This window comes from Macrobrachium nipponense, chromosome 15 (assembly GCF_015104395.2).
Source record: "Macrobrachium nipponense isolate FS-2020 chromosome 15, ASM1510439v2, whole genome shotgun sequence".
Taxonomy (NCBI): domain Eukaryota; kingdom Metazoa; phylum Arthropoda; class Malacostraca; order Decapoda; family Palaemonidae; genus Macrobrachium; species Macrobrachium nipponense.
The window spans coordinates 11,434,357-11,449,413 of NC_087208.1; the positions used below are offsets into that span (position 1 = coordinate 11,434,357).

A 15,057-nucleotide genomic window follows, 5' to 3' on the forward strand; every position below is an offset into this window, starting at 1 on the left:
AAAAAACCTTAATAAATATCAAGCAAAACCCCAAACTATTATACTCATACGCGAAAAAGATGAATAAAAGAAGAATAGAAATAGGCCCTCTAAGAATTGAAGGGAGATTAACGAATGAAAAAAAAGGAAATTTGCAACATATTGGCAGAACGATATAAGAGAGAATTCACCCCTAGAATAGATAATGAAGATAATGATATAGAAGTAAGGGACAAAATAGGTGAATATTTAGCTGACATAGATATTAATGAAGCTGATATTGTGCTGGCTATTAATGAAATTAAAATGGAGCTGCAGCAGGGCCTGATGGAGTTCCTGCTATTTTGTTAAAGAAAGTAGTTCAATACATAATTGTATTAAAATCACGCGTGCAAAAAACGGTAAAAGCTAAACGAGTTTCTTTTTTTTCGTGTATTGTACACTAAATTGCAATCATTTTGATATAATAATACATTATAAAACAATAAAAGCAACACAGAAAAATATTTCACAAAATGATGTACGAATTCGTAACGCAGCGGACGTAAAAAAATGTGTTTTTTTTTTCAAAAATTCACCGTAAATCTAAATATTGTTCTAGAGACTTCCAATTTGTTTCAAAATGAACACAAATGATTGAATATTACGATACTGTTGCAGTTTTCGACCATTTCCGACGAGTTAAAAATGACCAAATGTCGAAATTTTTTTATAAATTTTTTTTTATATGCAATTATTTCGGAAATTAGAAAAGCTACAACCTTCAAATATTTTTCCTTATATTCTACATGAAATTGCACACATTTTCATATATAAAACTCTATGAAATGCCTAATATGAAACGGAGCAAATTTTCCAAGAATGCGATGTACGCAATTCGGAGATTTATGGCGGAGAATCCGCGCGAGGAGGAAAGGAAAGTTTTTTTCATAAATTCACCATAAATCAAAATATTGTGCTAGAGACTTCCAATTTGTTGCAAAATGAAGGTAAATGATTGAATATTACTAAAATATAAGAGGTTTTTTAGCTTACAAGTTGGCGTTTTTCAACCATTTCGGTAGAGTCAAAGTTGACCGAATGTGGTTTTTTTTCTATTTTTCGTGATTTATATGCAAATATTTCCAAAATAAGAAAAGCTACAACCTTTAATTATTTTTCGTTGTATTCTACATGAAATTGCGCACATTTTCATATATAAAACTTAATGTAACGGCTAATTTAAATGGTGCAAACATTACCACAATCGCACGTATGATTTTTTCGGAAGAGTTACCGCGCGGACGTAAGGAAAATGTTATTTTTTTCATAAATTCACCATAAATCGAAATATTGTGCTAGAGACTTCCAATTTGTTACAAAATGAAGGTAAATGATTGAATATTACTAAAATATAAGAGTTTTAGCTTACAATTGCATTTTTCGACCATTTCGGTAGAGTCAAAATTGACCGAAGGTTGAAATTTGTCACTTAAAAAGCTACAACCATGGGTTGTTTTTAGTTATATTGTGCATGAAATTGCGCACATTTCTATATATAAAACTTTATGTAACGGCTAATTTTAAAATGGTGCAAACATTACCACAATCGCAAGTATGATTTTTTTCGGGAGAGTTACCGCGCAGACGTAAGGAAAAAGTTTTTTCATAAATTCACCATAAATCAAAATATTGTGCTAGAGACTTTCAATTTGTTGCAAAATTAAGGTAAATAATTGAATATTACTACAATATAAGCGTTTTAGCTTACAGTTGCGTTTTTTGACCATTTCGGTAGAGTCAAATATTTCAAAACTGATAAAAGCTACAATCATGAGTATTTTTTTGTTGTATTCTAAATGAAATTGCGCACATTTTCATATATAATACTTCATGTAACGGATAATTTAAAAGGGTGCAAAAATTATGTCAAAGTGACGAAATAATTTCTGAGATGTGTCACTGATACTTTTTAGTGCGATAAGAAAGAAACTTCGCGCTTGCACGCCTGTGTAACGATTGTAACAAACAACAAGCCTTGATCCGTGAACTCCAGCATCCCCCAAGGCGCGTGATTCAAAAGCTTTCGGCTGGTAGGCCTATAAGTATTTTTCCGCGAATTTAAAAAAAAACTTTGAGTCGACGTATGGTACGTCCATTCGGCAATCGGGGGAGATTTTGACTCAACGTTTAATACGTCCATTCGGCGTTTAAGGGTTAATATAGGACAACATGGTTTTGTACCCGGAAAAAGTACACAAACCCAACTGTTAGTCCACCGTGAAAACATATACAAAAATATGAAAAGCGGAAATGAAACAGATGTGGTTTAATTTGACTTTGCAAAAGCTTTTGACAAGGTAGACCATAATATATTAGCGAAGAAAATTAGAAAACATAATATAGTGGATAAAGTAGGAAGATGGTTAAAAGAATTTTTACACAACAGAAAACAGATAGTTATTGCAAACGATGAGAAATAGGATGAAGCTAAGGTAATTTCCGGTGTGCCACAAGGTACGGTGTTAGCTGCATTACTGTTTGTTATTATGATTGCATACATAGACAGTAATGTTAAGGACTCGGTAGTGAGTAGTTTCGCCGATGAAACACAGAATAAGTAGAGAAATTACTTGTGATGAAGATAGGAACGCCGCTACAAAGAGACCTTAACAAAGTATATAATTGGGCAGAGGTAAATAGGATGGTATTTAACTCTGAAAAATTTGAATCAAATAAACTATGGAGACAGAGAAGGAAAGCTATATGCATATAGGGGACCTAATAATGAGACAATCACAAATAAGGAAGCAGTTAAAGACCTTGGTGTGATGATGAATAGGAACATGTTATGCAACGATCAAATAGCAATTATATTGGCAAAATGTAAAGCAAAAATGGGAATGTTGTTACGGCACTTCAAAACAACAAGAAAAAGCTGAACACATGATTATGCTTTTATAAAACATATGTTCGTAGTCCACTTGAATATTGCAATATGATATGGTACCCACACTATCAAAAGGATATTGCACAAATAGAGAGTGTACAAAGGTCCTTTACAGCTAGAATAGAAGAAGTTAAGGACCTTGACTACTGGGAAAGACTACAATCCTTAAAATTATATAGTCTAGAAAAGGAGGAGAAGAAGCTACATGATAATTCAGGCATGGAAACATAGAAGAAGGAAATAGCTGAAAAACATCATGGAGCTAAAAATATCATCAAGAGCAAGGAGAGGTAGATTAATAGTGCCCTAAACTATACCAGGAAAAATAAGGAAAGCACACTGGACATTAATCCACTACGCACCAGCATCGATAATGCAGCGTTTATTCAATGCGTTGCCAGCTCATCTGAGGAATATAACAGGAGTGAGCGTAGATGTGTTTAAGAATAAGCTTGACAAATATCTAAACTGCATCCCAGACCATCTAAGATTGGAAGATGCAAAACATACCGGAAGATGTACTAGCAACTCTATGGTAGACATTAGAGGTGCCTCATACTGAGGGACCTGGGGCAACCCAAACAAGATGTAAGTTCTGTAAGGTAAGGTAAGGTAAGGTCTCTCTCTCTCTCTCTCTCTCTCTCTCTCTCTCTCTCTCTCTCTCTCTCTCTCTCATTTTGCTTGGTGAGACAAACCTGTGCACAGTGATTAATCAACCGATATCACACGTTTAACATACAACTAGAAAACGAATTATATCTAGAAGTGTTCGCGATCTGTCAGTGATAAGATTAGTGTGAAAATAGTAGGATAAAGCGTCTACTAAGTTAGTTTATCGAGTGAATTTTCATAAAAGTCGTTCAGGATGGCAGTAAGCTCCAACTGTGAAAAGCATGTTGAAATCTTGCTTGCATTGCAGATATACAATATTAGTTAGCGGGAAGGGAGCTGGCATTTCTCATCTATGAGATCAATAACAGCCCTAACCAAAAAGATGCAAAAGTATTTGTAGACATACTGGAAGGATATGATCCTTCAAGCTGGAACAAGTCAGCAGAAAATATTATGAAAATAATTGAAGGAGTACCAAATAAAATTCAAGTGGTCAAGAGACTTATAAAGAAAATTTACATCAATCAACACATTCCAACAAAGAAAATTAATAAGGTGAACATTGTGAATATACTAATTGATGCAGTAGGAAAAAGAATGCCTAAAGCAAGCAAACTGTGTAAGGTGTGGTATAGCATAGTAAATCCACAAAACCTGATCAGGAAATGTTATGCATGCAACATACCCGCACATCCCCAATGTGCAGAAGTCCAGCAAAATACAAGTAAGGATACAAGAGTATTTTGCTCAACATGTCTATCATGGATAGATAATGTTATTAAATCGAGACAATGTGCAAATAGTAGAAGATGAAGATGAGGAAAATGGAAAAGAAGAAAATAAAACTGAAATTATATGAAAAAAATAATGAAAACAATGAGCAGGACAAGAGAAGGGATGCAGAGATACTCATAGATACTACATATGAGGCAATATAGCAGCATACATATGATGAAATAAATTACGACAGGACAACACAAAAGATTCCGAAGAGCCTTTACCCAGATCTTCATATTGATTGATGGGAAAGAGCAAGAAAAAAGAAAGACAGTCTGCACCCTTTTGAAAAGAGGGAATTGCAGATTTGGTGAAAGATGTTACTACAAACATCCCAAGATATGTCACAATGAGATTTGTGGTAAAAGTGCATACCTGGATGGCTATGAGGATGAATGCAGAGATCAACATCCAAAAATATGCAAAAACTTAGAAGAAGGAAAAGGATGTAAGTTCAACAAAAAATGTAAATATATGCACCCTGTAGCCATGAATCAAAATCAGTTAAATAATAAAATCCAAAATAAAAAAGAAACAAATAAAGAAAGGAACAAAGAACATGAGAAGGAAAAAACAAGCCATCACCGTACTATGGAATGTCAGCATCGAGAATGCAAACATCAGCCCCAAGATACAGTGCAAGAAACAAGCACTGTATATACGATGCCAGGGGATGGTGTAGATATGGAGAAAATTGCAGATTCATACACAAAATGAATAATTATGATGAAGGAAGATCAAATATATTGGAAAAGTTGGATTTTTTAATGTCACAATTTCTGGAAATGAAGAAAAGAACAACATATCAGAACAGGAAAGAGACATGGGAAAATCCTTATTATTAACCATATTAAATGAAGGGTATAACACGCAAACCATCATAGTGATGAATGCGCAGGGTTTAGTTACGAGTAACTCAAAAAAAAAAATAGTTCTTAGAAGAACTAACCCAAACTGAAAAAAATAGATATAATGAATATAAGTGAAACCTGGTATTCCCAAGAGACTGGGAATGGCGATCATATAAAAGGGTTCCAAACTTATAGATCAGATAGAAAAAATAGGAATCAAAGGGGAACCATGATATATTGGAGAGACATAAAACAAGGAAAAATATATGAGAAATATAGTAACTCAGAATGTGAATTAATAGCGGTAGAATTTGAATCTGAAACAATAATGAACATAGTAATATATATAGACCCCCTAATACTAAAGTTTGACACGATAATATAAAAATTGGATGATACATGTAGAAATCACATAGACTGGACTGTTCTCCTATCCGGAGACTTTAACTTTCCTTTCGTAGATTGGAAAGAATGAATAGGAGATTGTGGTTGTATTTATACATATAAAAAGAGTAATAGTAGTGCAGAAGATAAGAGGCAATTCGAAAAGCTATTAGATATGCTACTAGAATACAAATTTCAACAAATAAATCACCTGCCAACAAGAAAGGAAAATACTTTAGACCTAGTATTTGTGAACGAGGTGAATTATGTTAAAGAAATAATAGTTTATAATGCAAGTAATTCAGAATCAACAGTCCATTCCAAAGCAAGTGAAAACAGAGATAAGTAAGAGATGAAAAAGTGGGAAGGATATGGAAAATACAATTTCTACTGTAAGAATATAAAATGGTCAGAAATAAATGAAGAATTAAACAAAGATTGGGTTAACATATTTGTAAGTGATGATATACAGGTAAATACAGATATATTATATAAAATATTAGAGAAAATAATGGATAAATATATACCGAAGAAGAAAAGTAAACATCAGTCATGCATACCTAGAGAAGGATCTTGTTCCAGAAAATCAAAGTGGAAAAAGGTCTTGTAAAAGAAAAGAATGCATGGAAAGTGATGGAACTAAAAAGTAAGATAGAAAATGCAGAACAAAAGGTTATACAATCAAAATAAAATGAAAAATGGGACTTGGAAGAAAAAACCCAAGTAAATATCAAGCAAAACCCCAAACTTTGAGCGCTTCGGTGGTGTGGTTGGTATGGTCTTTTCCTGTCACCTCGGTGGCCGCGAGTTCGATACTCTGGCATTCCATTGAGGGGTCAGAGATGTGTATTTCTGGTGACAGAAGCTCACTCTCGAAGTGGTTCGGAAGTCACGTAAAGCCGTCGGTCCCGTTGCTGAATAACCATTGGTTCCATGCAACGTAAAAACACCATACAAACAAACAAAACAAAACAAAACTATTTTACTCATATACAAAAAAGATGAATAAAAGAAGAATAGAAATAGGCCCTCCAAGAAATGAAGGGAGATGAACGAATGAAAAAAAGGAAATATTGAATATATTAGCAGAAAGATATAAGAGAGAATTTATCCCTAGAATTGATAATGAAGTTAATGATACAGAAATAATGAATGAAAATAGTGAATATTTATCAGACATCGATATTAATGAAGCCGATATTGTGCAGGCTATTAATGAAATTAAAAATGGATCAGCAGCTGGACCAGATGGTGTCCCTGCTATTTTGTTAAAGAAAGTAGTTCATTCTATCGCAAAGCCGCTTGCAATGTTATTAAGGCAAAGTGTAGATACAGGTAAGTTTTATGATGAGCATAAATTGGCATATATTACCCCTTACTTTCAAAAGTGGATAAGACTAGAGGCAAGTAATTATAGGCCTGTGAGTCTAACATCACATATTATGAAAGTGGTTCGGAAGTCACGTAAAGCCGTCGGTCCCGTTGCTGAATAACCATTGGTTCCATGCAACGTAAAAACACCATACAAACAAACAAACAAAACAAAACTATTTTACTCATATACAAAAAAGATGAATAAACAAGAAGAAATAGAAATAGGCCCTCCAAGAAATGAAGGGAGATGAACGAATGAAAAAAAGGAAATATGAATATATTAGCAGAAAGATATAAGGAAGGAAATTTATCCCTAGAATTGATAATGAAGTTAATGATACAGAAATAATGAATGAAAATAGTGAATATTTATCAGACATCGATATTAATGAAGCCGATATTGTGCAGGCTATTAATGAAATTAAAAATGGATCAGCAGCTGGACCAGATGGTGTCCCTGCTATTTTGTTAAAGAAAGTAGTTCATTCTATCGCAAAGCCGCTTGCAATGTTATTAAGGCAAAGTGTAGATACAGGTAAGATTTATGATGAGCATAAATTGGCATATATTACCCCTTACTTTCAAAAGTGGGTAAGACTAGAGGCAAGTAATTATAGGCCTGTGAGTCTAACATCACATATTATGAAAGTGTATGAAAGGGTAATGAAGAAATATATTATGAAACATTTAATAAAAAATAATCTGTTTAATATAGGACAACTTGATTTTGTACCCGGAAAAAGTACACAAACCCAACTGTTAGTCCACCGTGAGAACATATATGAAAATTTGATAAACAGAAAAGAAACAGATTTGCTTTATCTAGACTTTGCAAAAGCTTTTGACAAGGTAGACCATAATATATTAGCGGAGAAAATTAGAAAACATAATATAGTAGACAAAGTAGGAAGATGGATAAAGAAATTTTTCACAAAAAACAGATAGTTATTGCAAACGATGAGAAATCGGATGAAGCTAAGGTAATATCCGGTGTGCCACAAGGTACGGTGTTAGCTGCATTGCTGTTTGTTATTATGATTGCAGACATAGACAGTAATGTTAAGGACGCTGTAGTGAGTAGTTTCGCTGATGACACAAGAATAAGTAGAAATTGCTTGTGATGAAGATAGGAACTTGCTACAAAGTGACCTTAACAAAGTATATGAATGGGCAGAGGTAAATAGGATGGTATTTAACTCTGAAAAATTTGAATCAATAAATTATGGAGACAAAGAAGGAAAGCTATATGCATACAGGGGACCTAATAATGAGACAATCACTAATAAGGAAGCAGTTTAAGACCATGGTGTGATGTTGAATAGGAACATTTTATGCAATGATCAAATAGCAATACTATTGGCAAAATGCAAAGCAAAAATGGGAATGCTCTAAAGGGTCCACAATAATACAAAGTGTTAAGAGTCCGTGTATATTTTTTTAAGACTACAGAAAGCTTTTGAACCCTTCCCTGGGTTCATCTTCAGTCCAAATGAATAATAAGTTACATGTACAGAGGTAAATTTAAAAACGAGTCGTTGAAGATCGTTGACAACGGTCGTTAGCTCGTTAATGGGCCAGGTGAAGAAAGAGGGCAGTTAACTCCAAGTAGGTGATATCTTCTCTCCTATCAATCCTTTTGGCTGCAAATCTGTTGGATCTCCACAGAGGTTGTTGCAACATTGCAGGAAGTCCTTCATCTACACCCTCGGATGAAGGACTTCCTGCAACGTTGCAACAGCCTGTGCAGACATCCAACAGAATTGCATCCAGAAGGATTGATAGGGGAGAGGATATCACCTAGTTGGAGATAACTGCCCTCCTCCTTCTTCACCTGGCCCATTAATGAGCTAATGACCGTTGTCAAAAATCTTCAACGACTTGTTTTTAAATTTACAGACTTGTTTTTAAATTGATCTCTGTACATGTTGTAACTTATTATTCATTTGGACTGAAGATGAACCCAGGGAAGGGTTCAAAAGCTTTCTGTAAAGTCTTAAAAATTATACACGGACTCTTAACACTTTGTATTATTGTGGACCCTTTAGAACATTATATATACTCTTGTGATAGAGTTTTTCCCTAATAAAAATGGGAATGTTGTTACGGCACTTCAAAACAAGAAAAGCCGAACACATGAGCATGCTTTATAAAATGTATGTTCGATAGTCCACATGAATATTGCAATATGATATGGTCCCTCACACTGAGGGACCTGGGGCAACCCAAACAAGATGTAAGGTCTGTAAGGTAAGCTCTCTCTCTCTCTCTCTCTCTCTCTCTCTCTCTCTCTCTCTCTCTCTCTCTCTCTCATTTCACAAGATAAATATGTCATAGTGGTAACTCTCTCCCTCTGTTTTGGCTGGAAGTGTTAGAAGTGTATGTATATCTTTATGGGTACTACTACATTTTATAATTAAATAATAATGTACAGTACAGGCAGCCCGTGGTTACCGTCGCCATTGGTTAGTGGCATTTCGGTTTTACGGCGCTTGTAAAATATATTCATAACTGGGCTTTACACTCCATAGGGTTTATAGCGCCATTGTCTGGTTATCGGTTGCTTAGGCTAGGTGCCAAGACCTCCTCATAAAATACAAACATAACGAATATGCATCTTTTCTTCTGCTCCTTTAAAAAGTTATCCTTCACTTCGCAGTATCCAATAATACTTTATGTAGTCTTGTATTAATATTTTTGTTATAAAATACAAACAAACCAATCATGTTTTGGTTTGAGAAAATCAGATGAAGTCTGAGGTAAGATTATTTTGCCATATTTAACTCAATTCAGAGTGATTTTCTTGCTTCTATTTAGTGTAAATTGATCTTCAGAAACTATTCATATGTGACAAGGTTGTTTTCCTTAATATGAAATTTTTTCAATTTGAAAATTGACTTAAACATGTGAGCTAGACTTAGTTATTTTTTTTTAATAGATGGTGTTGTTGTCTGGTTATCGGTATGTATTTCGGTATTTGCTGAAGCACTAAGAGGCCCTCATAGAAACAAACATAACGAATATGCATCTTTTTCTTGGCTCTTTTAAAAAGTCATGCTTTACTTCACTTTATCCAAAAGTACTGGATGTAGTCTCATATTACTACATAGCATTATAAAATACAAACAAAGCAATGTATGTTTTGGTTTGGAGAAATCACCTGACGGCAGAGGCAGGGTTATTTTGCCCTACTAAACTCAATTCAGAGCAATTTCCTTGCTTTTATTTAGCGTAAATAGGTTATTTTTCATTATATGAAGTGCTTTTAAGTTTAAATATGACTTAAATATGTACATCTTGTTGTGAACTCAATTGTTATTTTTTTCGTCAATAGATGGTGTTGGAAGCATGTTATTTTGTGTAAAAAAACTAATTCCATTCGTTATTTTAATCCTATTTCATAATAATACGATATGTGCATATTTATCTGTTATCGTTGCGAAAACAACAGTAGAATGTGTGGTTTCATGGCCAGTTTTTTTTATTAACCCTTTAACGCCGATTGGACGTATTATACGTCGACTAAAATTGTCTGTCGTATGCTGATTGGAGGTATGGTACGTCAATGAAAAAAAGTTTTTAAAAAAATTTGTGGAAAAATAGTTATAGGCCTACTAGGTGAAAACTTTTGAATCATGCGCCTTGGGGGATGCTGGGAGCTCACGGATCAAGGCGTTGTTTTGTTAACAATCGTTACCCAGGTGCGCAAGCGCGAATTTCTTTCTTTTCGCACTAAAAAGCATCAGCTACACATCTCAGAAATTATTTTGTCACTTTGACATAATTTTTGCACCATTTTATATTAGCCGTTACATGGAGTATCATATATGAAAATGTGCGCAATTTTATGTAGAGTACAACAAAAAACAACTCATGGTTGTAGCTTTTATCAGTTTTGAAATATTTTCATATAAATAATGATAAGTGCAAAAATTTCAACCTTCGGTCAAATTTGACTCTACCGAAATGGTAAAGAAATGCAATTGTAAGCTAAAACTCTTATATTGTAGTAATATTCAATCATTTACCTTCATTTTGCAACAAATTGGAAGTCTCTAGCACAATATGTTGATTTATGGTGAATTTATGAAAAAAAAAAATTTTTTCCTTACGCTCGCACGGAAACTCATGTGAAAAAATCATAAATTTTTTTTGTCCGATTGTCGTGTTGTTTGCACCAGTTTAAATTAGCCGTTTCATAAAGTTTTATATATGGAAATGTGTGCAATTTCATGTAGAATACAACAAAACACAACCCATGGTTGTAGCTTTTATCAGTTTTGAAATATTTTTATATAAATAACAATAAGTGCCAAAATATCAACCTTCGGTCAACTTTAACTCTACCGAAATGGTAAAAAAACGCAATTGTAAGCTAAAACTATTACATTTTTGTAATATTCAATCATTTACCTTTATTTTGCAATAAATTGGAAGTCTCTAGCACAATATTTCAATTTATGGTGAATTTATGAAATAAACTTTTTCCTTACGTCCATACGGTAACTTCCGAAAAAATCATAAATTTTTTCGTCCGATTGTCGTAATGTTTGCACCCATTTTAAATTAGCTGTTACATAAAATTTTATATATGAAAATGTGTGCAATTTCATGTAGAATACAACTAAAAACAACCCATGGTTATAGCTTTTATCAGTTTTTAAATATTTTCTTATAAATAGCGATAAATAGAAAAAATTCGTCCTTCAGTCAACTTTAACTCGGCCAAAATGGTCGAAAACTGTAATTGTAAGCTACAACACTTACAGTCTAGTAATATTCAATCAATTACCTTCCTTTTGCAACAAATGGGAAGTCTCTAGCACAATATTTTGATTTATGGTGAATTTTTAAAAACCGCTTTTGTTTACGTCCGTGCGATACGAATTCATACATCATTTTGGGATAATATTTTCTCTGTGTTGCCTTGATTGTTTTACAATGGGTTATATACCAAAATGATTGCAATTTAGTGTACAATACAATGTAAAAAAATTAACTCGTTAGCTTTAACCGTTTTGCTCACAGCAAGATTTGTATACAATTATATATGAAATTTTTTTTTTGGCGCTGTCATATATCCCAATATTTATATATGATAATGATATTTTTTTCATTTCTGATGGTTGCATACTAAACTTCAAGCAATGACAAAAAAAGGAGCCAAAAATGAACTCTTAATCTTGAAAACTAAGCTGCTGTGATTTTTTAAAAAAACGGGATACGATTTTTAAAACGCGGCTACTGCGTTTAAGGGTTAAAATACTTTTTTCTCCACTATTATTTGTGGGAGAGTTGCATCCATGTTGCTGATGCACGATAACTTAGTCATTGGCAGTGTGAATATTTTGTTTTCTCAGCTTCAGCTACAACTGCAGCTTAAATTTAGTAGTACTATATTTCCTTGGCAATATTTTCTCCATACCAAACAAAGGTATAATGTAAAAATATTAAAATCCTGTCCTATTTAACATCATTTGTAACATAACTACAGTAATTGTTATTATCAGATTATGTTCAGTTTTTGTTGCAAAACAACTGTCATCATTCAGTTGTTTATGGCTGCAGCATTTAAGCAACGATTATAACTATTAATGATACTTTATCATTCTCATTTGCTTTTTTAGGCGATTTAACCAGAAGATATGATAAACAAAGAGATGGATGAAATGTTAGTAGTCTGAAAAAAGGTGACTCTCTCTCTCTCTCTCTCTCTCTCTCTCTCTCTCTCTCTCTCTCTCTCTCTCTCTCTCTCTCTCTTCAGGCTTATTTGCTTTGTAGCATGATAAATAAATGACTTATCTAATAACTAATTTTCAAATATTAATAAGTTTAATAAAAGAAATACATAGTGATTCCCAGTCTTTGAGAAAGGAGGGCGGGGAAGTAAATGACAGTTTTATATACGTGCTGATAGAGGGGATGGAGTCATAAGGGTTTACTCTCTCTCTCTCTCTTCATTATTATTTTCTATGTCTCAGAAGAAATAATTCATAGTTTTACTCTCTCTCTCTCTCTCTCTCTCTCTCTCTCTCTCTCGTCTCTTCTCTCTCTCATTCTCTCTCTCTCTCTCTCTCTCTCTCTCTCTCTCTCTCTGTTATTGGCTGTAGGTATAATATATAATCTCAAAGATTAATACAGGCAGTCCCCGGGTTACGATGGGTTCGGCTTACGACGTTCCGAGGTTAAGGCTCTTTTCAATTATACTCATCAGAAATTATTTCCAGGGTTACGACACCTACAAAGCTGATCTAGCACAAGAAATATGACACCAAAATTGCAAAATAATCAATATTTGAAGGTTTTTTTGATGCAAAATGCAATAAAAATGCAGTTTACATAGTTTTGAATGCACCCAAAGCATTAAGAGTAAGGTTTTCTTAGGATTTTTGATGATGATCTGGCTTACGACTATTTTTGACTTACAACGTGTCTCAAGAACGGAACCCCCATCGTAACCCGGGGACTGCCTGTACAGTAATAGGATAGTACTTTAAAGTACAGGCTGTCCCCGGTTATTGGCAGGGGTTCTGTTCTCAGCTAGGTGCTGATAAGCGAATTTGTCATTAACCAAAACTTGGTGATTTATGGCACTGATAACCGGAACTCACCGTTTTATGGCGCCATAAATTTCCAAGGGACTGCCTGTATATTTAAAATAGGATGCTCTTTAAGCTGTCCATTTGTTATTTGAACTTTCAAGGTAGGTAGTTATAAGCATTTTTAGAGGGGGTTCTAAGTTTTCGCAGGTTTTAACTATTCGGGGGGGGGGGCCTGGTACACTTCCCCTGCATATAGGGGGTTCCACTGTATTTCCCTTATTTACGTAGTGGAAATGCGTATTGAGCGAAAGGAAGATAGTGTTATGTTGTATTTGTGTTTAGTTGTGAAAAGTGTATGTGTAATAGTTCTTAAGTACTGGTCGTCAGTTGTTTGTTGATTCGATAGTCTGTCAAATGGTTTAGTGTTGGTTGACGATGGCCATGGAGGTAGTCATAGCTGAGATATTGCCCATGCAAGATGCTGTCCGGCAAATCTCCGAGAATCGTTGGGGTCTCCAAGCCACTTGAGTATTTCCTTCCATCTAAAAGTTCATTTAGGGAAATTCCTTTAGTAGATATGCATATCTAAGAACAAGGAGAATTCCTTGTTGTGTCCTTTAGATGAGGGTTAAGAAATATACGTGTGTGTGCTGATGCCGAATTCAGACAATTAGGGCTTGGAATAACAAGTTCACCATTCGTATTACGTAATAGTAAGTTCACATCATTTATAGATTCATAATGTACACAATGCAATGTAATATCTTTAGTATTATTTAGAAAGAGTAAAGTAACTGGGGTGTCATAGTATAGAAGTTAGGCTATGGTTAAGTTAGTACGTTTAATTCATTTTAGGCCAAACAATCTCTTGTGATTCAAAACGCTCTACTTATTTTGGAGTGAGTCGAATAAGTATGGATGGATTATATTTACTTTCATCCTGTGGAGTTTCTACTATCCTTCCCTTCCCCTTGTAAAGCCAGATTATGGGGAAAAGTTTCATTGTTTCTCATGGATATCAAATGTACCTAAAGGTCCTTGTTAGTCAAGTAGACTAGGCCAATTTTGACTTATAAAGTTCAACAGCCTCTTGGAATTTAATTTACTTATAAATAGTGCTTTGATTTAAATAGCTCTTTTATTGTATTTTATAATTATTTTGTGTTGCAGCTTCAAATGTGGTTGGAATCTCCTTTACAAGAATTGACATATGAGGGTGTTATGTCCAGTTTGGAGAGCCCCTTTAATTCTGAGGGTGTCCTTTGTGCACGTATTCATGCTTATTTGGAACGTCACGGTTATATTAACTTTGGCATTTATAAAAGAGTTAAGGTAAGTTACAAAGATGTTTTATTTTGCTATATATTCAACAGTATTTACAATAGCTTAGACTTTGGTACTGTATATTTATATTTCATTCTTGTGTATTCCTGTGTTCTTTGTCAAGGACCTATGACATTGAATGTACTATGTTGTCAAGGTCTTATGACATTCAATGTACTATATTGTTATTCTTATTATTGGAAAATGTCACATATTTGATGTTCATGTGTGACATTATTAACAGTTTTATGTCAGATTGTATCTTTATAGGGTTCTGTCTTTTACACAT

The 15,057-nt window shown here is 34.0% G+C and overlaps 1 protein-coding gene across 1 annotated transcript in view; it reads left to right on the plus strand.

Annotated features, from left to right (window-relative positions):
- The window catches only part of LOC135226955 (lysine-specific histone demethylase 1A-like), a gene marked incomplete in the record, with an annotated part of 193,084 nt that overhangs the window by 40,265 nt on the left and 137,762 nt on the right, over window positions 1–15,057 (plus strand). Inside the window, 1 exon segment of the mRNA XM_064266638.1 lies at window positions 14,616–14,777. Coding sequence (XP_064122708.1) covers window positions 14,616–14,777 — 162 coding nt within the window.